This window comes from Panulirus ornatus, chromosome 25 (assembly GCF_036320965.1).
Source record: "Panulirus ornatus isolate Po-2019 chromosome 25, ASM3632096v1, whole genome shotgun sequence".
NCBI lineage: Eukaryota > Metazoa > Arthropoda > Malacostraca > Decapoda > Palinuridae > Panulirus > Panulirus ornatus.
The window spans coordinates 2,388,620-2,414,325 of record NC_092248.1 but is presented as its reverse complement, the minus strand read 5'-3'; the positions used below and the strand labels follow the sequence as shown (position 1 = coordinate 2,414,325).

Below are 25,706 nucleotides of genomic sequence, written 5' to 3'. Positions count from 1 at the left end.
TTGAATGATCGGGGCCTGAACATGCAGGAGGGTGAAAGGCATGCAAGGAATAGAGTGAATTGGGACGATGTAGTATATCGGGGTCGATGTGCTGTCAATCGATTGAACCAGGGCCTGTGAAGCATCTGGGGTAAACCATGGAAAGTTTTGTGGGGACTGGACGTGGAAAGGGAGCTGTGGTTTCGGAGCATCATACATGACAGCTAGAGACTGAGTGAGAATGAATGTGGCCTTTGTTGCCTTTTCCTAGCACTACCTTACGCACATGCGGTTGGAGGGGGTTGTTATTCCATGTGTGGCGGGGTGGCGATGGGAATGAATAGGGGCAGACAGTATGAATTATGTTTATTATACTTTGTTGCTGTCTCCCATGTTAGCGAGGTAGCGCAAGGAAACAGATGAGAGAATGGCCCAACCCACCCACAATATACGTGTATATACATACACATCCACACACGCACATATACATATCTATACATCTCAACGTATACATATACATACGCATAGACATATACATATAACATACAAAGCTCCAACAGCCAGGATCGAACCTGGGACCCCTTGTGTAAGAGGCAGGCATGCTAACCGCTAGGCTAAGGGACTGTATAATAGAAACAACTATTCGAAATACTGAGTACTCGAATACCCTTCGTCTCACAATGGTGAGCAACGGGGTCTATCGGTTGTTTCTGAACAGAACACATAGCCAGCTGATAGCGTTTTACCGAACCTGACTGTACAACGCGGAGTTATATGAATACGAATAAAGTGTATATGAACGCGCACCTTCATAGAACTTTGTATGTTCTATGAAGGTGCGCGTTCATATACACTTTATTCGTATACATATACATATATACACATGTACATAATTCATACTGTCTGCCCTTATTCATTCCTGTCGCCATCCCACCACACATGAAATAACAACCCCTTACCCTGCATGTGCACGAGGTAGCGCTAAGAAAAGACAACAAAGGCCACATTCGTTCACACTCAGTCTCTAGCTGTCACGTATAATGCACTGAAACCACAGCTCCCTTTCCACATCCAGGCCCCACAGAACTTTCCATGGTTTACCCCAGACGCTTCACATGCCCTGGTTCAATCCATTGACAACACGTCGACCCTGGTATACCATATCGTTCCAATTCACTCTATTCCTTGCACGCCTTTCACCCTCCTACATGTTCAAGCCCCGATCACTCAAAATCTTTTTCACTCCATCTTTCCACCTCCACTTCTCGTTCCCTCCACCTCTGACACATATATCCTCTTGGTCAATCTTTCCTCACTCATTCTCTCCATGTGACCAAACCATTTTAAAACACCCTCTTCTGCTCTCTCAACCACACTCATTTCATTACCACACATCTCTCTTGCCCTTTCATTAATTACTCGATCAAACCACCTCACACCACATAGTCCTTAAACATCTCATATCCAGCACATCCACCCTCATCCCCACAACTCTATCTATAGCCCACGCCTCGCAACCATATGTCATTGTTGGAACCACTATTCCTTCAAAAATACCCATTTTTGCTTTCCAAGATAACATTCTCGACTTCCACACATTCTTCAATGCTCCTAACACTTTTGCCCCCTCCCCAATGAATTATGTACATGTGTATATATGTATATGTCTGTGTGTGTATATATATATATGTATACATTGAGACGTATAGGTATGTATATGTGCGTGTGTGGAAGTCTATGTATATACATGTGTATGTGGGTGGGCCATTCTTTCATCTGTTTCCTTGTGCTACCTTGCTAACACGGGAGACAGCAACAAAGTATAATAAAAAAGTAAAGAAATAAAAGAATTAGTAATTTTGCACGAGGTATTATAGACAAGATATAATATTACGAAAATTCCCACATGTACAGTGCAATGGTCTGATAATAGAAACTCTTGACAACAATTCGTCACATTCTAGCCCAGTACTGGCAAACACAACATCAATGCTCGAATCATTTGTTGATGGGTAGTGAACACAATTTTGAACGGGGAGGGCTTGGAGTGCTTTTAGTACCAAAGATTGGATATGGCAGTGGATATCATGGGAAAAGGGGTGCACTGAAGAGTGTGTGGAGAGAGAGATCAGCATCAGCTAAAGCCATAGGGTAAATATGAGTACGTTTAACATGGAGAGAGAGAGATTAGCATCAGCTAAAGCCATAGGGTAAATATGAGTATGTTTAAAGATAAAATAGTCCCAAGGGTAAATACACGTATGTCAGAATATAAAATAGTTCCAACAGTGTCATACGGATGCAAGTTTTGGGCCCTAAATGCTAAAAATGGAACATGTTGGAAATCTAAGTATCTCTGATGAGGCAGGTCAACCATGTAAGGAATGACATTATAACAGTGATGTGGCAGTAAGTGCAGTATGATTGAGACAACCTGTTTAGAGTTGGGATATCTTGAAGACTATGGGCAAAGTCTTGAAGTAGATCTTTCCAATCAGTCAAATGACTTTCAAGTACCAAGGTAACTGCTATTTCATTTGTTTCCTGAGACCATGCATGACTAGCTGGACTACAAACAGCACTTTCTGATAATAGCAAATAATTCATGAAAGTGGCTGTGCTTCCTTTTGTCTGAGCCAAGTTGGTCCCATTTAACAAGACCACCTTGCATACATCTGGCAGGCACTTGTACACTGAGAAAATTACATGTTGAATTAGAGCCTAAAGGATATACTTTCATTTACTTGAGAGCATGATATGTTTATGATGACAGAACAAGTTAAATCTTATGTATTGCTTTTCATATAAAATTTTTCCTCATTTTACTTATGTGGCAGCCTGTCCTTAGCATAGGCCAGAATTTTTTTCTTTCTTACATAATAATTACTAAGTGATCCTGATGTATCAGGCAATTGTCTACTCATAAAATAAAGTGACTAACCTCATGAAGTTCATTTATAAACTGGTTGCGTGTGTCGGGGTTAAGTAAAATTGATAATGCCTCTGAGTTTTTTGCGACACCCCCTGCAACACCAGAGTCCTCCACTACAATGTCAACTGTCTCAACATTGTCCACCTGTAAAAGAAAACCAAATATAATGGCAAAGACCAAAACTATGTTCCAGAAGGAATGGACATCAGAGTCATAGATAGATAGAAATAATTTCAGTGTTTCATTTAAGACAAATTTTCTTAACAGTTCAGGTCCATCAAAAGGATGAAGAATTGCTATAAGGATTCAAAACTGCTTGTGATATTCTATCTAACCATACTCACACTGTGGCTTCACTCATTGGACTAACCAGCAGACAATCTGAGCAAACTTGCTCATACCACCACTGCTAATTTCTGTATTTTCTACAATTCACTCTTATTTGACTTACCCCCAATAAAATATAGGGTAAAAGTAAATGCTTGAATTTCCCTTACACCTGTCAAGATGTATAGGAAAGTGAAGATAGAGAGGATAGGATAAGTGGACAAGGTATATACTTTGACAAATATGTGACAAATACTTAGAAAAGAGAGAGAACTGTTAACAGCATTTGTGAATCTGAAAAAATGTATAACAAGGTTTATTTGAGAAGCCTTGCAAAAGGTGCTACAACTACAGTATATACAGTAAGTTAAATGGAAACTCATTTATGCAGTGAGAATATACCAGGAGAGGAAGTCCTGTGTGCAAATAAGACAGGAAAACAGTTAATGTTTTCTTGTGAAAAAAAGTTTGCATCAAGAATGTGTGATGTCACCATGACTGTTTAACTTGTCTATGGATGAGGTGGTGAGAGAGGTAAATGCAAGAGTCTCAAAATGAGAGGTAGATCCATGTTACACTGTGGATGGGGGGACAGGGTATGTGAATCAGTTGCTGTTTGGAGATGACATGACTCTAATAGCAGACTCCAGAAACTCCAGATGCATGTGACACTGTGTGAGAGTGTGTCAAAGTAGATGAATGAAATTGTGCCATCAGCACTAACCATAAGGATTCAGATCACTTATATAGTGCTGTATAGTAATCTAATGATGGGAGCATCAATGGAGTTAAATCCTGTTTGTATGATTTAGCCATCTGGGAGAAAAACTTTACTGTAAAATGAAAATCTGGAAGTGTCTACATAGTAGAAAAGTACATAAAAAGTCTAGACATAAACAATCTAGAAACCAGAAATTTGGAAAATTTTGTGAAAATTATTTCTAGTCAGTTTACAAATATTGTATTTTAACTTTCTAAAAGGGGAAACAGAAGGAGTCACGCGGGGAGTGCTCATCCTCCTTGAAGGCTCAGATTGGGGTGTCTAAATGTGCGTGGACGCAACCAAGATGAGAAAAAAAAGAGATAGGTAGTATGTTTGAGGAAAGGAACCTGTATGTTTTGGCTCTAAGTGAAACAAAGCTCAAGGGTAAAGGGGAAGAGTGGTTTGGGAATGTCTTGGAAGTAAAGTCAGGGGTTAGTGAGAGGACAAGAGCAAGGGAAGGAGTAGCACTACTCTTGAAACAGGAGTGGTGGGAGTATGTGATAGAGTGTAAGAAAGTAAATGCTAGATTGATATGGGTAAAACTGAAAGTGGATGGAGAGAGATGGGTGATTATTGGTGCATATGCACCTGGGCATGAGAAGAAAGATCATGAGAGGCAAGTGTTTTGGGAGCAGCTGAGTGAGTGCGTTAGTAGTTTTGATGCACGAGACCGGGTTATAGTGATGGGTGATTTGAATGCAAAGGTGGGTAATGTGGCAGTTGAGGGAATAATTGGTGTACATGGGGTGTTCAGTGTTGTAAATGGAAATGGTGAAGAGCTTGTAGATTTATGTGCTGAAAAAGGACTGGTGATTAGGAATACCTGGTTTAAAAAGAGAGATATACATAAGTATATGTATGTAAGTAGGAGAGATGGCCAGAGAGCATTATTGGATTACATGTTAATTGATAGGCGCACGAAAGAGAGACTTTTGGATGTTAATGTGCTGAGAGGTGCAACTGGAGGGATGTCTGATCATTATCTTGTGGAGGCGAAGGTGAAGATTTGTATAGGTTTTCAGAAAAGAGGAGAGGATGTTGGGGTAAAAAGAGTGGCGAAAGTAAGTGAGCTTGGGAAGGAGACTTGTGTGAGGAAGTACCAAGAGAGACTGAGTACAGAATGGAAAAAGGTGAGAACAAAGGACGTAAGGGGAGTGGGGGAGGAATGGGATGTATTTAGGGAAGCAATGATAGCTTGCACAAAAGATGCTTGTGGCTTGAGAAGTGTGGGTGGTGGGCAGATTAGAAAGGGTAGTGAGTGGTGGGATGAAGAAGTCAGATTATTAGTGAAAGAGAAGAGAGAGGCATTTGGACAATTTTTGCAGGGAAATAATGCAAATGAGTGGGAGATGTATAAAAGAAAGAGGCAGGAGGTCAAGAGAAAGGTGCAAGAGGTGAAAAAGAGGGCAAATGAGAATTGGGGTGAGAGAGTATCATTAAATCTTAGGGAGAATAAAAAGATGTTCTGGAAGGAGGTAAATAAAGTGCGTAAGACAAGGGAACAAATGGGAACTTCAGTGAAGGGGGCTAATGGGGAGGTGATAACAAGTAGTGGTGATGTGAGAAGGAGATGGAGTGAGTATTTTGAAGGTTTGCTGAATGTGTTTGATGATAGAGTGGCAGATATAGGGTGTTTTGGTCAAGGTGGTGTGCAAAGTGAGAGGGTTATGGAAAATGATTTGGTAAACAGAGAAGAGGTAGTAAAAGCTTTGCAGAAGATGAAAGCCGGCAAGGCAGTGGGTTTGGATGGTACTGCAGTGGAATTTATTAAAAAAGGGGGTGACTGTATTGTTGACTGGTTGGAAAGGTTATCTAATGCATGTATGACTCATGGTGAGGTGCCTGAGGATTGGCAGAATGCTTGCATAGTGCCATTGTACAAAGGCAAAGGGGATAAGAGTGAATGCTCAAATTACAGAGGTAGAAGTTTGTTGAGTATTCCTGGGAAATCATATGGGAGGGTATTGATTGAGAGGGTGAAGGCATGTACAGAGCATCAGATTGGGAGAGAGCAGTATGGTTTCAGAAGTGGTAGAGGATGTGTGGATCAGGTGTTTGCTTTGAAGAATGTATGTGAGAAATACTTAGAAAAGCAAATGGATTTGTATGTAGTATTCATGGATCTGGAGAAGGCATATGATAGAGTTGATAGAGATGCTCTGTGGAAGGTATTAAGAATATATGGCATGGGAGGCAAGCTGTTAGAAGCAGTGAAAAGTTTTTATCAAGGATGTAAGGCATGTGTACATGTAGGAAGAGAGGAAAGTGATAGGTTCTCAGTGAATGTAGGTTTGCGGCAGCGGTGTGTGATGTCTCCATGGTTATTTAATTTGTTTATGGATGGGGTTGTTAGGGAGGTGAATGCAAGAGTTTTGGAAAGAGAGGCAAGTGTGCAGTCTGTTGTGGATGAGAGAGCTTGGGAAGTGAGTCAGTTGTTGTTCGCTGATGATACAGCGCTGGTGGCTGATTCGGGTGAGAAACTGCAGAAGCTGGTGACTGTGACTGAGTATGGTAAAGTGTGTGAAAGAAGAAAGCTGAGAGTGACTGAATAAGAGCAAGGTTATTAGGTACAGTAGGGTTGAGGGACAAGTCAACTGGGAGGTAAGTTTGAATGGAGAAAAACTGGAGGAAGTGAAGTGTTTTAGATATCTGGGAGTGGATTTGGCAGCGGAAGTGAATCATAGGGTGGGGGAGGGGCAAAAGTTCTGGCAGCGTTGAAGAATGTGTGGAAGTCAAGAACATTATCTTGGAAAGCAAAAATGGGTATGTTTGAAGGAATAGTGGTTCCAACAATGTTGTATGGTTGCGAGGCGTGGGCTATGGATTGAGTTGTGCGGAGGAGGGTGGATGTGCTGGAAATAAGATGCTTGAGGACAACATGTGGCGTGATGTGGTTATATCGAGTAAGTAAAGATAGGGTAAGAGAGATGTGTGGTAGTAAAAAGAGTGTGGTTGAGAAAGCAGAAGAGGGTGTTTTGAAATGGTTTGGTCACATGGAGAGAATGAGTGAGGAAAGATTGACCAAGAGGATATATGTGTCAGAGGTGGAGGGAACGAGGAGAAGTGGGAGACCAAATTGGAGGTGGAAAGATGGAATGAAAAAGATTTTGAGTGATTTAGGCCTGAACATGCAGCAGGGTGAAAGGCATGCAAGGAATAGAGTGAATTGGAACGATGTGGTATACCGGGGTCGATGTGCTGTCAATGGATTGAACCAGGGCATGTGAAGCGTCTGGGGTAAACCATGGAAAGTTCTGTGGGGCCTGGATGTGGAAAGGGAGCTGTGGTTTCAGTGCATTATTACATGACAGCTAGAGACTGAGTGTGAACGAATGTGGCCTTTGTTGTCTTTTCCTAGCGCTACCTCATGCACATGTGGGGGGAGGGGGTTGTTATTTCAGATGTGGTGGCGTGGCGATGGGAATGAATAAAGGCAGACAGTATGAATTATGTATATGTGTATATATGTTTACGTCTGTGTGTGTATATATATATATATATATATATGCATACGTTGAGATGTATAGGTATGTATATTTGCGTGTGTGGACGTGTATGTATATACATGTGTATGTGGGTGGGTTGGGCCATTCTTTCATCTGTTTCCTTGTGCTACCTCGCTAATGCGGGAGACAGAGACAAAGCAAAATAATAACAATAAAGCATACAAAGAACAGCACAAGAGAAGTATATAATCATATTGGTCAGACAGCCTAAGCCAAAACTCATCTATGCATAGCATGTTTGATTCCCAGAAAGAATTTTCAAAACACACTCAGAAATCTGGAAAAAATAAAATATTGGCAATCCAGGTTCTAAGCATTCCATTATTTTGATGCCGTACCTAAAAAAAGTTTCCAATCAATTATGGGAGATTCTACCTCTTAAAGAAGCCTAAACTTGCTAAGGAAAAACATCATGGCTATAACAGAAAAATATTTCTATCTGTGTGCAATATGATTTACAAAAGAGCAAAAAATACACTACCTTACCTCCCCAATACCCCAGTCTATAGTCTGTGAGTCCTCAGCAAGATTTCCCCAATCAATTTCTCCAGACGTATGATTATCTCCAAAGTCAATCTCTCCAGATGCATCTCCAAAATCAATGGTTCCTCCTCCATCGCCAAAATCAATCTGAAATCAATAAATGATCATATGATAACATTTTCCTCCAATAAATCTTATATACATGACACAATCTTTCTTCTGAAAAGGAATTCAAAAGCACTAATAACTCATAGCAATGCAATACTTACAAAATTTATCTATGTGAACATTATGGAAGCAAAATGAGCCTGTTTTCTGATTCTACAAAGATAAAAGTTTGAGAAACATGAAAGCATTGTGAGATATGAGAAGACTGTTTAATCAGAAACAAAAAATGATATCTACCCTTAAATCTTAAAATTCTGTAATAACATGAACATTCATTTCCAAATAATAAGAAGGAAAAGGAGAATCAAGCTCTATCTCTAACATCACATTATCAAATCAGTGAATTCTGGCTGTCACATATATGACCATTTTCATTTAAGTATATATCACATAAAAGGCCATTTTCATTTAAATATACATGACATGCTATCTGAAAAGGTGATGTTAGGTACTTAACACTCAAATCACATTATATGAAATAAACATCTAACTCTGATGGCTAATGACAGCAATGTACGGCAATGTTGATCAAAGTTTAGCAGAATATCAAATACATGCGGTGATAGAAAAATTTCTTAAAAAGTCTTATCAAGGGCTTTGATGCTGTATGAAAACTTTAGCCTCAAAAAATTACACTCTTCAATGGTCATGTACAAACTATGCATCAAATCTTTATATCAATTTTAACACAATGTAGCTAAATCAAGCTCAGCAGTAATGCACAGTGCAAACAATAAGCTCTTACTAACATAGTCAGCAGCATTACACTATGACCAAAGAATCTCACTAAGATCTTCCATGGGTATTCTCTTTCAAGTCTGGGCAACTGCTAAGTGGAGAAAAGCATCAGAAACTTCTTAACCCCCTATCTTGCTAAAGAGGTATACACCGTCATTAATCACATACAAGCTAGTTAATGGTGTGTCTTAACTTTAACAATCCACATTACCATTTAATGACCTCAAAAATTAACCCACTTTCCTTAAGATGAGTAATTCATTCTCTTCCACTTTTACTTGGATTTTTGCTCCTACCAGCTAGCTGTCTAGGGATCTTCATCAGCTCCCTCACTCAATGGGCCACTATGATGTCTCCCATTTCAATATCTGTTTTTCCTCTACACTGCTTATCTTAGAAAAAAAAATTATCTATCTATCTATCTATCTATATCTCTGGCACCTGTTCCAAATAGAACGTCCTCAAAGGGGTGGCCATAGCAACAGAGTCTCCACAACTAAAGAACTCCAGTGCCACTTCTTAGCCTTTAGTGCCTCACCCTTAACAGGTCACAGTCTAGTGCAGTGTTTGCAAAGGCTCCTACCTCATGTTCCTAATGACTACTTTGATCTAATGATCCTACCCACTACTTCTACCTAATGTTTCTACCTAGTAATCCTGGTATATCATCAATATCTTTTCACTTTACATGCATTCAAATATGGCACACCACAAGCCCTTATCATGTTTATTGACTTGCTGATTCATCCAACTTTGTGTCTACTCTATAACTACCAACAGATTACCAATATGCATAGAACTTTTCCCAGTGCTAACAGTTCAACATCTGGCGAGTAATTATCATCATAAATAAATCCACAAAGACTGCCACCAACCAGCTGCTAATTGGAAAATGATGAACACCAGGCTGTCCCCTATGGGTTATATGGGTAACTGAGATACTAAAATTCTTTCCAAGTGCTTAATGTAGATGCCTATGACATAAGGTATCTCTACACACTGGAAGAGTGCAACGAATACAAGTATAGATACAGTCCCCACACCACTGATTATACAAATCCCACCACGTTGTACAGTATCAGACAGTCCAGGAATGTTTCCCAGTACAGTGTTACTTAATAGCTGCTTGTAACATCATACACCTATGCATACCTATAAAACATGCCTTCCAATTGAAATGAGGGCAGGAAGAGGCAACCCACACAAGCACAGATACAGTCCCTAATACCAATACAATCATGAATACAATTATTCAGGGCTTAATGCTACCACAAGGCACAAAATGACAAATTATCAACATGTAGACCAAATCTTCACTTTCAGTCATATTGTTTTAGTATATCTACTATGAAAATGACTCTCAGGCTTACTTGATCACTTGGTGTCTTGTCTGTTTCATCGTCAAGTGCAAAATGCAGCTGAGGTTCTTCTATGCTGCAAGGTGCTTCACCGTACAGCCACTCATAAGTCGTTACATTCCCGTGCTCTGAAAAATATCTATGTGTTTTGGGATACACCCAAGATATCTACTCCAAGCTAGTTTTTGCTTGTAAGTGGAACACGTAAGAAATGAATAACAGTACATTCATATTAGTAATTACGTATTAACGTTCAAATTACAACAAAAAGATTAAAAAAAGTAAATTGATTGATTTCAGCAATTCAACTGAGTAGGTATAAAGGACTACAAGGCAGTTCTGCTCTAAACTATGCAGAATAATTCAGATATGAAAAGTCTTTCTTAATGAAGTATTCAGCATTCAAAAGAACTAATTCTATTAGCTAGCTAACATACTAAAAAAAAAAAAAAAATGAAATCTCAATCTTCACTATGCAGGTCATTTACCTCAAGGCTTGCTTCCTAGCAAACTGTCAGAGAAGTACCAGTCATAGCAAAAACAGGTTCATCAGCACAATGCTTTTGGGTAGGGGAGGCCGATCCTTAATATCAAAAGAAATATTTTTCTTAAATACTCAATTGTTCCTCCCAGTTTAGTGAGGTAGCAGAGAAAACAAGCAAGCAGTAGCTCCATCTGCACACCTCCACTCTCAAGCTGTCATACACACCAATCTAAAAACAAAGCCTAACATCCACAGCCATGCCCCACAGTATCTTCCTTGGTTTACCCTGATCACTGCATTCTCTGGTTCAGCCTAAAGGTACTAAATTTTCTCCCAAATACCACATAAATCCAAGTTATTCTATCCCATACACACCTCTCACCCCTTGAATGTTCAGGGCCTCAAAACACTGGAAAATCTTTCACTCCATCCTTCCATCTCCCTCTTGGTCTCTCTCTCTCCTACTACCTTTCTTTGCTTATCCTCTCCATACATCCAAACCATTTCAGCAAATCCTGGTCAATTCTTTCAATCATACTATGCTTTCACACCTCTCTCTTACACTGTCATTCCTTAAATTGTCAACCTGCCTTGCACCACATCTCAAGCATTTCATTTCAAACCCATCCAACCTCTACCTAAGACTCACATCCTTAAAACACTATTGGCACTACTGTATCTTTAAACATAACCAGCTTTGCTGGAGCAAACACTAATTTGTCCTTGCACCTGATTCATTTCAATCCACCTTGCTCCATCTACTGCTACATCCACCTCTACGAACCTCCACATCCTTCCCATTCAAACCAACATTCACACCATCCTGTTTCATCTCCTGCTGCACCTCATTACCTTACTTTTGTTTACACTTACTCTCAGCTTCTTCTTTTCAAACACTTTCCTAAACTCTATCACCAGCTTCCGAAGTTTCAATATGGAGTTTGCCACCACAGCTGTGTGATCTACAAACAGTGAGTGATTCATCTCCCATGTCACATAGCCTTTAGCACATCATATTCCTAGCCTTTATTCTAAGCTCCTTGCATTCATGTCCTTCACCACCCCATCCACAAACAGATCAGAAAACCATGCTGACATCACATATTGATGCAGTCCCAACTAGGAACCTTCCTATTTGAACACAAACTTTACTCTCTGGGTAGAATCACTTCACTGCATTCAGTAGCTTTCCAATTATTCCATGTAACTGCATCATATTACACAAAGTATTTCACACAAATCTTTCTGAGTAAATACTTGTCCACACATCTACCTCCCTGAAGCCACAGTGCTCTTCCCTAAACGGTTGTTTTGCATATGCAATCCACTTAATCACTGTTCTCCAGTACATCATACCTTCTACATTCATCAGGCTTAAACATTTGAAATTCTAGCATTCACTTTTGTCTCCCCTAACTTTATATAAGGCATTATACATGAACTCTGCCAACCCTCAAGTACCTCATCTTGAGTGATATATATGGAGAAATACCCTAATTAACTAATCAAAAACAATCATCCTAATTCTTGAGAAACCTACGTGCAATCCCATGAACTCTTGTCATTTTGCCATACCATTTGCCAAGGCTCTCGCAATCTCCTACTATCTCTTTAGACATCCACATCCACCATCCTATGATCTTCTATCTACCTATCTATATTTCTATGACACCTGCTCCTCCTGGAACTCCCTCAAAGGGGTGGCCACAGCAATCAAGTTTCCATAACTAAGGAACTACAGTGCTACTTTTCAGCCATCAGCAGAGCAGCCAACCTTGTAAAAAAAAAAAATGTATAAGTAATTCTGAGAGAAAAAAAAAAGAGGGAATTTTGCAAAATGAAACTTACAACCACGCGCAATATAGGCGGCACTTTCAATACAGAAAATTGTAATGTCCAGTGCTCAAGCTGTTATCTCCATCTTATCTACAAGTAGATAGTTCACAACTGTTTACTTTAGAACCAACAAAGCATCTAGTCAGTAGTGTTTCATTTTTGGTCCTCGAACTAAGTCAACAGAAGTTATAATGTTTGTCCATACATATTCAGTCCTGGCTAGAGAGCTTTTTGTTATAGGCAGTGATTGCCCATTTGCACTTCTCCAGAAGCCTTTCACTGAACTTCTGTGTCAGGAAATCTGATAATGTTTGTGTGCCAAGACTTGGAAGAAATTCACTGGAGTTTTTCCTTACCAGACTGAAAATTCTCTTGTCTTCAGCACTGCTGTGAGCAACTGACAGGATAGCAAACATGATTCTGGGAAGATGTACATACTTTTCATTTCAAGAAGACTTGTCTCTTAGATGTGAAATGGGCACCCACAACTAATCAGTTCCTTGGTCAAGATATACACTTTCAAGTTCAAGCTCATCTATCTGCTCTTCCATGAAGTGGGATTTCTTCACAAAGTAGAGCACTGACGCAAAGTGTGCAGTCATCATCTTCCTTGGGTCAGCAACACTTGCATACTGAATCAGCTCATTCTTCAGGGGGAACGTCTTGAGCCCATAATAACATACACAAACAAAGTATTTCCTGACTTATGTAAAGAATTCTTCCTTCTGTTTTGATGAGAATGCTTTTGTTGTGAGAAAGTTCTTAACATCATTCCCAAAGATGAGATTCTCATCTGATCACCGATTGCCCTTTTCCCTATAACTGTACTGTTTAACTGATGGAGACCTTGCAATCACTGAGGGCTTCACAAAGCAGAGCAGTATCTCTTGCAGGAAGACCTGTAACTTCTTATGTAAAACATGGATCACTGGTGCTTCTTCTTGCAGCTCAAGATTGAGCTTGCTGAATAGAGGCATGGTTTTAAAAAGAAATATACAATACAGCTTGTAATCATTTAAGTCCTGTAAGGATCTTCCCAGCTTTAACCACAGAAACACTTGCTACACAGTCTGTACTGGAAGACAACTCAACCTTTTTCTTGCTTCTAATCGATGTGGCTTCAGATGAAACTCTCTTTCTGTTGTCTACAAAGCTTGAAGCTGCTTTATCAAAGGTACCTAATGTATCCCTTTTAGTGAGTGCACTGACATTTATTTTTGTTACTGCAAATAATACCCCAGTAGATGCAGTCACTGAGTTAACTTTGCCCAATCTTTTTGAGGATGAAGGTAGAGATGTCCTATTAGAGTAAGCCTGTCTTGCACTGCTGGTTGTGTGAGATGAAGGTAGAGGAACAATGTACTACACTGCTGGCAGTGTGAGAAGAAGCCTGTCTTACTCTGCTGACTCTGTGAGAAGATGAAAGTAGATATGTATTCTTAGAGGAGGCCTGTCCTGCACTACTGGCTGTGTGAGAGGATGAAGGTGGAGACATCTCGCTTAATGAGGTCTGACATGCAATGCTCTTTCCTAAGAAAGATGGAGTGACTTAGCTTGTCTTGGCTTAAAGTGTGGCACAACTACCACTTGTAGACCTTCTGTTTCTTTGACTCCTTTGGAGTAGTATCATCCACATTCCTGTTCTTTCCCGTAGACTCTGCTTCTTTTGATAAGTACTGTTTCAAAGGCTCCCATCATCCAAAGAGTCTAGTCAGTCCCTTCTCTAAAAGTCCTAGCAAGTACAGATGTTTCACGATTGCATGCTGTTCAACATTGCACAGGGTTTGAACCAGCTTGAACTCTTTGTGGCAATTACTACTAGATTTCTCCAAGAAACAATAAGCAGAAACAAGAAAGTCCAGTGGTGAAAATGGCACTTGGGTAGCTCTATCTCAGCAGCAAGATGAAGATGCCAAGGACATCCCATGATGAAAATACCTGGATTTTTCTTCTTTACTAATGCACCTACCCTATATTGCTCTCCCATTATGACAGCTGCATTATCTGCTGTGAAACAAATGACATACTTCCATGGGATCTTATTTTCTATTATGACATTGTCAAGAAACTGAAAGATGTTTCTCCTAGTTGATCATTCCTTTGTGGTATCAAGCAAGTCACTGAGAACAGTCTTCACTTCAGAGTCAAAGTATTGTGCAATATAACTGCTCTTGTGCCCCACGATCTGAGCTACCATCTGTTGACAGAGAGAATGGCGCTTCTCTGATCTTCTTTGGGATTTCAACTGTTAAAATGTTATAAAAAACATAGACAATGCTACTACGAAATCTGTATGTAGGATTAATTGATATGTAACCCTTAAACGAATCATTGATCACCCCACAATAGTAAAGCATAATATAATGTTGGATAGTATAAATGAAAATATAAAAATCATAAACTAGAAATATTCGTTGTCACGCAACACAAATGTATACCCCAGACAGTCACGTGTTAACTGAGAAGGAAATTGTGAGACTGTTGCTGTGCGTAGATTGGATGAATCAATGGGGGCAATCAGTCAATCAATGGGCCTTCCAAATCAGGTGGGGGTTGGCAACTATGGCATGCCATTTTTCCCTATCTTCTGTAGCTCTGACCAATGCTTCTATACTTTCGTTCTTACCATATGTTACACTTTTACATCATTTAACCATCCTATCCTTTGTCAGCTGTAGAGTTTTTCCATATACTTTTATAGAAACCTTTGGTGGAGTTTTAGATTTAGATATGACCATAGCTTTAATCTTCAAAACACTGATTTTAAGGCCATAATTTTCTCCTTTCCTGACTAGATTATTGATGACTTTTTGTAAATCATTTACAATGAGGGCAGCATAACCAAAATCAATAGAGGTGATGACTGAAACATATCAGAACTCCAAACAAAATCTGGAACTATCAGAGCAGCTGATCTGCTTTTTATTGTTTCTACTGATTTATACCTAAATCTATATCAGATCTAGATTTACATTATGAAGAACATCAAATGGAGAAATGGAAGTAAACATATCTTTGACCTTTGAAGTCTTGGCCAAGAGTCCTAACTATGGCCATTGTTTTGGTTCTTCGGGAGGCAGATTTAGAAGCAATAGAGCTGTCTGGAAACATTACTCTGAAAAGGTCACTCAGGTGATCTGAAGCAGCAAATGCAATATTGTGTTCAATAAAAAGTTAGTCATCAGAGTTTCTACTTTGATTACTAGAGTAATCAGTCCATTGATGGAAGAATTGTCCAATGTCATGATAGCTTCCAGAACTTTTGCCATGCTGGCATGTTTTTTCCTGCTCAGGAGGGCCTGAATGTCATTTGCTCTTCCATATGCAATGCTAAAATCCAAAACATAAACTTGATATCAAGCAGTAAATTCATCCTTTCTCAATTGCACAATGCAGGGCCACTTCTTGGTGTCTTTTGGCTGAAAAGTCCGCTTCTTCCTGCTTGATTTTGTACCCAAAATCAATGCCAAGGTGAAGTGACTTCATTCTCCTCCAGCTCACTGTCGACTCGCTCAATGATGAAGAGCACATTATGCAACACGAACAATGGCAAGCTAAACCATCAAAACATGAGGACCAAGCTTTCCCACATGGGAGATGGCTGTAACATTCTGACCTCTTCAAACTCTTCCATTATGAACTGGTCATTGTCTAACTGATTACCGGTCAGAGTCTAACTGATTTTCCTAATTATATCACTTTTAAATGTTTTACATAGACATGATTTGGCATTTGTAATGGTAAGATGAACACATTTACTAGTTTGTTAGAGATTATACGAACTAAATTTTGCAGGAAAGGATTGGGTTTATACATAGTAGTTCATTTCCTATCCATTAAATAATGTTTTTTTATTATTTTTATTTTGCTTTGTTGCTGTCTCCCATGTCAGCGAGGTAGCGCATGGAAACAGACAAAAGAACGGCCCAACCCTCCCTCACACACACGTATATACATACACGTCCACACACGCAAATAAAAATACCTATACATCTCAATATATATACACTATTTATATCTATTTATTTTGCTTTGTCGCTGTCTCCCGCATTAGTGAGGTAGCCCAAGGAAACAGACAAAATAATGGCCCAACCCACCCACATACACATGTATATACATACTCGTCCACACACGCAAATATACATACCTATACATCTCAATGTACACATATATATACACACACAGACATATACATATATACACATGTACATAATTCATCCTCCTACGCACAACTCTATCCATAGCCCATGCCTCGCAGCCATACAACATTGTTGGAACCCCTATTCCTTCAAACATACCCATTTTTGCTTTCCGAGATAATGTTCTCGACTTCCACACATTCTTCAAGGCTCCCAGGATTTTCGCCCCCTCCCCAACCCTATGATTCACTTCCGCTTCCATGGTTCCATCTGATGCCAGATCCACTCCCAGATATCTAAAACACTTCACTTCCTCCAGTTTTTCTCCATTCAAACTTACCTCCCAATTGACTTGACCCTCAACCCTACTGTACCTAATAACATTGCTCTTATTCACATTTACTCTTAACTTTCTTCTTTCACACACTTTACCAAACTCAGTCACCAGCTTCTGCAGTTTCTCACATGAATCAGCCACCAGTGCTGTATCATCAGCGAACAACAACTGACTCACTTCCCAAGCTCTCTCATCCAGAACAGACTGCATACTTCCTCTTTCCAAAACTCTTGCATTCACCTCCCTAACAACCCCATCCATAAACAAATTAAACAACCATGGAGACATCACATACCCCTGCCGCAAACCTACATTCACTGAGAACCAATCACTTTCCTCTCTTCCTACACGTACACATGCCTCACACCCTCCATAAAAACTTTTCACTGCTTCTAACGACTTGCCTCCCACACCATATATTCTTAATACCTTCCACAGAGCATCTCTATCAACTCTATCATATGCCTTCTCCAGATCCATAAATACTACATACAAATCCATTTGCTTTTCTAAGTATTTCTCACATACATTCTTCAAAGCAAACACCTGATCCACACATCCTCTACCACTTCTGAAACCACACTGCTCTTCCCCAATCTGATGCTCTGTACATGCCTTCACCCTCTCAATCAATACCCTCCCATATGATTTCCCAGGAATACTCAACAAACTTATACCTCTGTAATTTGAGCACTCACTCTTATCCCCTTTACCTTTGTACAATGGCACTATGCAAGCATTCCGCCAATCCTCAGGCACCTCACCATGAATCAAACATACATTAAATAACCTTACCAACCAGTCAACAATACAGTCACCCCCTTTTTTGATAAATTCCACTGCAATACCATCCAAACCTGCTGCCTTGCCGGCTTTCATCTTCTGCAATGCTTTTACTACCTCTTCTCTGTTTACCAAATCATTTTCCCTAACCCTCTCACTTTGCACACCACCTCGACCAAAACACCCTATATCTGTCACTCTATCATCAAACACATTCAACAAACCTTCAAAATACTCACTCCATCTCCTTCTCATATCACCACTACTTGTTATCACCTCCCCATTAGCCCTCTTCACTGAAGTTCCCATTTGCTCCCTTATCTTACGCACTTTATTTACCTCCTTCCAAAACATCTTTTTATTCTCCCTAAAATTTAATGATACTCTCTCACCCCAACTCTCTAATTAATGGTAGAGGCCCAAATAAACTGATGTGATGATGTAACTTACATGCTCGGGATTTGATTTGTCTAACAAAATTTTAATTGTTACTTTTCATCTGTCACTGCTAGAAAATCTAAGTAAATCAAATATTACTACTTTGAAGAACAACAATAGATGGAAGGGCACTAGTAATATACCATCCACCTCTATGCATTATATTTTTGCCTGACTTTTTAAAGCCTCAGAAGGGCCTGGCCTAGGAGTAAGACTAGCTTAGTTACACAAGCTATTATAAAGGTTAAAGATATGATTGGACAGTAAGACCGACTGTGCAACAATTTGTGTGGTCATTTCCATGAAATGGTTGAAAATTGATTAATGTCAGATTGTTATTTTGTACACTGCATTAGTACTTGCATGCATGAAGAGAACATACTCTATATATTGAACAGTGCACCCCTGTGAACTTCCCATACATTACATACACAAGACATGTATAATACATGAACATACAACCAGAATTTCAAAAAAATGTATTCTACAAAGAAAAATCATACTGCCATATCTATCTTGAAAAAAAAGGTAATAAATACTGCAAAAAAAGTAATGGTTGGCAGCTTTGCATTAGTGCCTCACCCTCAACAGGCCAGTGGCATAAGGCAAAATTAGCACAGATAGTCTGATTTAGACAAGTTATCCTGCATTCCAGTCCATGTCTACGTAAGAGATATTCTACATACCCATAACAAATTTTAGTAGTGGCAAACAATCAGGCTGGGTTCCCGTAAGAGTAAATGACATGAAGTCTGAATACAACTGATGAGGGATGGTAAGACTCTTGCTGCTCTCTGCAATTTTAGCAAATTCCTCAGGAAGAGTCTTGACAAGATCAACCAGCTCATGTTTTACCTGTTAAGAAAAAAGTCACATACTTATACTCAATCAGTTTAAAAAATCTAAAAAAGAATCAATCCCCTTCATCAACCTTCTCCTAGCAGCTCTAGTTACAATTGTATGGCACTGGTAATCTACTCTGCTTGACTCCAATTTGTTTTAAAAGTCTAGCCTATCTTGGCTTTGTGTTCCAACTATCTATCTATATTTCTGATTCAAGTTTCTTCTAGGAACTCCAATCAAGGGGGTAGCCACATCATTAAAAGTGTCTCCACTTATCCCTTTCCTTAAATGCCTTCCTCACATACACCATTCCAGACATTCTTTCCCTATTTCACTCCCTCCAGTACTCTTCAATTCTATTTCCCCACATCACAGGTGATCTTCTCACACCAACTCCAATAATCATATTATCATACACTCTCCTTGTACACTCTGTATCTTGCATCCTTTCCACATACCTCAAGGTATCATGTTTCACCCACTCTACAATTCATTCCCTTTGCATTCCCTGTCATACCATACCTCTCATACACCCCCTTGTTACTATCTTGCACTCCATCCAGTCATATCATATGTTCCTCTCAAATAACTCACTTCCATAGTTTGGATTCTTGACCTCTGTGACTCTTCCCAGGTCCACCTGCATAGGTCAAAGTCATAAGGACTATGCTGTCCCTTAATCCTTTCTTCTTTTCCAAACTTACACTTCTACCCTTCATTATTCTATTTGGGTTTTGGTTTACACTAAATGTGTTTGTTTTTAGTTTGAGCCTAAAGGAGACAAACATCCTCCCTCTAAATTTCGAAACAAGCCAGTCTACTACTTTAATGAGAAAGACAAGCATCCTCATATATCTAGATAAAGAATTTACAGCATACATTGAAAATTCTAGAAAAGGAAAAAATTAGAAGCCATCAATATTCCTAAACTGTAAATTGGCCCAATTAAACTGTATCTCATCTCTTAAAGATGTGGAAAAAGCTGCACTTCATTTCCTTGAAAGTACATTTGACCATTATGATATATAGTCTCTTAGGACATTTCTTCTAGCATGTAACTGGGAGAAAGTGTGAGTGCATATTTCAAATTCAAAATAAAATAAAGGAAATCTGTCAAATCCATGGGTTTGAGACACAGAACTTGTGTGACAAGCCAAGCAAAACTGGAAGATGCTGAGCAGCATGTAGAGTTTATGAACTTTTTTAAAGATATTTTATATTATCATTTTGCTTTGTCGCTGTCTCCCGCGTTAGCAAGGTAGCACAAGGAAACAGACAAAAGAATGGCCCAACCCACCCACATACATATGTATATACATACACGTCTACACACGCAAATATACATACCTATACATCTCAATGTATACATAAATATATACACACAGACATATACATATATACACATGTACATAATTCATACTTTCTGCCTTTATTTATTCCCATCGCCACCTCGCCACACATGGAATAACAACCCCCTTCCCCTTCATGTGTGCGAGGTAGCGCTAGGAAAAGACAACAAAGGCGCCATTCGTTCACATTCAGTCTCTAGCTGTCATGTAATAATGCACTGACACCACAACTCCCTTTCCACATCCAGGTCCCACACAACTTTCCATGGTTTACCCCAGACGCTTCACATGCCCTGGTCCAATCCATTGACAGCAAGTCAACCCTGGTATACCACATCGTTCCAATTCACTCTATTCCTTGCATGCCTTTCACCCTCCTGCATGTTCAGGCCCCGATCACTCAAAATCTTTTTCACTTCATCTTTCCACCTCCAATTTGGTCTCCCACTTCTCCTCGTTCCCTCCACCTCTGACACATATATCCTCTTGGTCAATCTTTCCTCACTCATTCTCTCCATGCGACCAAACCATTTCAAAACACCCTCTTCTGTTCTCTCAACCACACCCTTTTTATTTCCACACATCTCTCTTACCCTTACATTACTTACTCGATCAAACCACCTCACACAATATATTGTCCTCAAACATCTCATTTCCAGCACATCCACCCTCCTCCGCACAATTCTGTCCATAGCCCACGCCTCGCAACCATACAACATTGTTGGAACCACTATTCCTTCAAACCTAACCAATTTTGCTTTCTGAGATAATGTTCTCGACTTCCAAACATTCTTCAAGGCTCCCAGAATTTTCGCCCCCTCCCCCACCCTATGATTCACTTCTGCTTCCATGGTTCTAAAAATGCCTAAGTTTGAAATACCTGCAGTCTTTGAGATGCTACAGACCCTTGTGAAGCTTACATAGCCTCTCCTTAAAGCACTTTCCATCTTTTCCTAAATAAAAACTGCCCAGATAACTGGGATGAACAGATAAGAGCTTTCTTAAAAACACTTACACTCCATTAAAGGAACAGTGTTTTCTATATGTTAATAAGCTGGAGAAACAGGTCAAAGTGAAAAGTATGTTCTCTGGTGCCTATCTAAAAGACATTTTGTCAACAGATGTCTACTTTAATCTACTATTAAGTAAAAAGGAAACAAAATTTTATGAAAGAATCATATTTCCAAACCTTATCACCAGCGATACCAATCTGCTTGCATGATTCCAGGTATTTTTTCTTTGAACCAGCAATACCCTTAATACATTCTCCTTCCTTATGATCACACTCCTGTGAAAAAGTATGCAGCATTAGTAGGCCTTTAAACAAATTTTACTGTTTTCAAGGTTGCTGGGAAATTACAGACCCCTTGGTTAGCACTGATTTGTTTAGTGCTGTTTTGCAACAGCACTATCTTTGGTTGACATTTTTTTGCCACAAAAAGTATTATCAAATCTGTCTGGTAGTTCATGAGTCCACCACAAAAACACACAACAAGCATCAGTCTCTTCTTATCTCTGAATTACATTTTCACTCATTTGGATTAGTGTGCATTGATTAGAGTTCACACAATCAGCACCTCAGGCCCTTAGTTTCGAGCACTCTCCAGACAGCCATGTCTACCACAGTGTGTTGGATTTACTTACAGTATTCATAAGAAATTAAAAGTAAAGATAATACCACATACCTGTTGTATCTGAATCCCCCTTGAAATTTGGCGCTTAATGCCTGGCACCTCATAGTTTATGTTGCGTACCAGCAGCTGACATGCTTCAGCCAGGTAAACACAATCTTTTTCATAGAGTCGGACCACCTCCTGCCAATCCTGGAGATAAAATAACAATTACTGAACAATGAGCAAAACCTACAAGAAAACTGAGATAGTATGAGAAATTAAACATACAGCTAATATGGCCTGCGCATGCTTAATTGGTCCTCTCTAGTCTTTCTTTAATTCAAAATCTTTCCAAAAAAGTTTGTGAAACCAAGACTTTAGCCCCCTCTTCCACCCTATGATGCACGAACCTCTAAGGTTCCATCTGCTGCCACCTCCACTCCTAGGTAACTCAAAGCACCTTAAGGTCCTTCACATTCAGACTTACTCTCAAACCATCCTATTCCATCCCCTTGCTGCACCTCATTACTATCCAGTGACACTACTTTCAAAAATCTAAAATGCATCTGGACACTGCGTATCATACATCCCTTTACCTCTCAGTATCCATCCCCTTAATCTCTATGAATCATTTTTCCCCATAAAGGCCTAATTCCTGTGATGTAAGACATAGTAAGACAGCAATAGTATCTCAAAAACAACTCACCTTCATTCGCTGAGAACCATACCATCCTAAGATGTTTTTACTATCTTTTTCGGTTTCCTTCAGAATCTCAACAATCTTCAGACATTTGAAGTAATTGATATCTGAAATATAAGAACTTAATCAATGGTTATGCTAAAACGATGAATATTGGAAGATGGGAGTGTCATTTTTCTACAAAACTGTCAAGCAGTGAATCAAGAAACTACATGGAATTCTATTTTGGGTTCTTATGAGGAAGAAAGGAATAAATGCCAACAAGTGCAAAATAGAGGAAACTTAGAAAGAAATTTCAAATTATTGACAAATACAAGTAGATGAGGAATTTCGAAGTGTTTAGAGTGTCACATATCTGGGAGCATACTTTGAGAAGATGAAGCATTAATTGCCAAAGCAGTAAGGATAGTTAATACACAGACAATCTACTAGCATTAAGAGAAGTTATGTGGGGCAAGAAAATGAGTTTAAACACATGGCAGGGTTAGTTAAAAGGAACTTTTCAGCTTGTTCCATTGTATGAGACTGAAACGTAAGTACGCAATAAACATATGATATGTACAGTATACCTGTGGTAAAGGATCTTGCTTAGAAGAGCAACATACAAGAAATAATACGATACGTTTATTGTGAAAGTGTGATAAAGAACAGGTAAAGCGTAGCTGGTTATAAAAAGGAGGGAATTCCAAGATGAAAATGTCATGCAGAAAAAAAAATATAAATTACCAATGTTTGGTGAATGAGGGAGTAAGGGGCAGACTTGAGAGTAAGGTAAGAGAGATTAAGGGTGGTGGGGTTTGACTGGAAAGTATCAAGACATGAATGGTCCTAAATTTCAATAACTTTTAAAGAAAAAAATTTGGTGTAAAGAGTTAAATCATGGTTAGGCACAAATCCAAAGAAAGACAATTAAAACAAGTCAACTAACATGTTCCAGAGAGAAGACGTGTGATCTCTGGATGCTCTGGCATATCCTGAATTGCATTGTTGATTTTCTCTCGTATCACGCGCACATCTTGAGGCCACTCACGCTTTACATGCCGACGAGAGATTAACCACTCCACTAGTTTTCCAACATGAATATCGATGGGCAAATCTTGTTCCTAAAACAAGTGAAAAACAGTAATTTGCTGTGAATAGGAAAGATTAAGTTCCTCTTCTATCTGTGGGTTATGGGGTATAACAACATGGAAATGAAAAAAAGTTTTAGAATGGTTGCATATTCTCGAATGTGATGGATATGAGCATTTATTGAAAGAACATGAATTCTATAAACCATCTGAGATGAACAATCTTTGTGTTATAGAATAAAGAGAAGAATATATGAAGGGAAAGTGTTTGAGGGAGAAAGATAAATATAAGAGAGCATGGTCAAGGACACACAGAAAGTAAAAGGACTGAGCAAGGGAAAGTGTGGCTTTGTGCATGAAGGGTTGATAAAAGAATTGTCTGCTGTGAGTGCAAATCAATCAGCTTTCAAATGATGTGGACAAAACTGAGGGCAGGATCAATTACAGATAGTGTTTTAAAAGCCATGCTATTTGAGAAGTCGTAATGGGTGTAAAAGTAGGTGGAAGTATCAGAGACAGAAATGTTAATAAAGAAAATAAAAAACTAAGTTACACAAATACCTTGTTTGAGTATTATATAATCTTTACATCAATATGGTTTGGGACTGATAAAAGATTTAAGAACATCTTGATTATAAATAAAGAACAATAATGGTGGAGGAATGGGTGATAAACACAACTGGTTTACATAATTTTCTTTTCAACGTAAATGCTTTTTCCACTTAAATTAAAGATGCCACGAACTGGCGAGTAATGACTTCTCGCACACACTAAGTCTATCAAGTATAATGTACTGAAATCAGAGAACATCATCCTCAGCCAAGCCTCAAAACTACTCCATAGTTTATCTTGGCCTCTTTATATCATTTTCATTCACCCTCACATATTCTCTCTCCTTCATGACCATCTTCGCTATCTGGTTACCTATCATTAAATCATAAATACTAAGAGTGCCAATACAGAAAACACACTTATAATTCATTATTCTTACACCACATATCTTTTCTATATGAGAAGAAACAAGAATCTAAAAGCTATACCATGCACGTCCTTACAAAGGTAAAATACCAAAATATTCATATGTTCATAATCTTTAGAAACGTAATGCGATATACAGCAAAGAGAACTCCAGTAATAAGAATCTCTTACACTTTCACCATATTTCTTCCAGATGTTACACTGAGTGACATACTGAAATGGTCTTCAGGCGGTCTTGAAGCTTAATGTAAAATTACATACAACTGGTTTGGAAGGTGCTTAAAGGATTCTGAAGTTTAGGATGGTGGTAGGGGTTGGTTCATGTTGAAAGGTATATTTCTTAATGACTGTCATTCTTACGCGGAGCGAGAATGTGTTAGGAAGAGTCCTGCTGGTAGGAAATATCAACATGAAAATTTATGCAGTTGTAATACTGCTATCTCATTTTCTCCGTGTTAGCTTCGTTAAAAACTTAACATATAGACACAGGGTATTATATAAAACAGAACTATTAACTGATCCTACAACTCACATCAACACACCCAACTTAAGCCTACTGACATGTCCATGACTGAATTTACTATTTCGCAACAAACTCAGTTATATATAGCATAAGACACTGTAACTAACATTCATATTTCTTTGACTTAAATGGTTAACCGTGTAGGTAAGGCGGTTCGCCCAGCTGTTCACTGATGTTGACCCAACTGACGTGTAGCAGCAAGACACTCGCCACCGCCTTCATATTAAGGAAACTTTCTCTTCATCTCACTAAGCCATTATTAGCATTTTAGAGGAGTAATTCAATTCTCCATAATCTTAGCCTTGATGTTTACTAAATAGTTTATGCCCAAGTGATTAAATACGAGCTATCATTACGTG

General features: G+C 39.0%; 1 protein-coding gene across 2 annotated transcripts in view; it reads right to left on the bottom strand.

The window, feature by feature from the left end:
* LOC139757167 (CDK5 regulatory subunit-associated protein 3-like) overlaps positions 1 to 25,589 on the bottom strand; it is a 31,141-nt gene extending 5,552 nt beyond the window's left edge. The window contains exons 1-9 of one of the 2 annotated variants that reach the window (XM_071677284.1): positions 25,455 to 25,589; positions 23,705 to 23,879; positions 22,783 to 22,883; positions 22,149 to 22,286; positions 21,653 to 21,751; positions 18,958 to 19,126; positions 10,267 to 10,382; positions 7,994 to 8,137; positions 2,921 to 3,055 (exon numbers count right to left, since the gene is read on the bottom strand). In XM_071677284.1, coding sequence (XP_071533385.1) covers positions 2,921 to 3,055; positions 7,994 to 8,137; positions 10,267 to 10,382; positions 18,958 to 19,126; positions 21,653 to 21,751; positions 22,149 to 22,286; positions 22,783 to 22,883; positions 23,705 to 23,879; positions 25,455 to 25,460 — 1,083 coding nt within the window. In that variant the 5' untranslated portion in view covers positions 25,461 to 25,589. The remainder of the gene's footprint in view (positions 1 to 2,920; positions 3,056 to 7,993; positions 8,138 to 10,266; positions 10,383 to 18,957; positions 19,127 to 21,652; positions 21,752 to 22,148; positions 22,287 to 22,782; positions 22,884 to 23,704; positions 23,880 to 25,454) is intronic. The other variant, XM_071677285.1, reaches the window with a different exon arrangement.
* Positions 25,590 to 25,706: the final 117 nt, after the last annotated feature.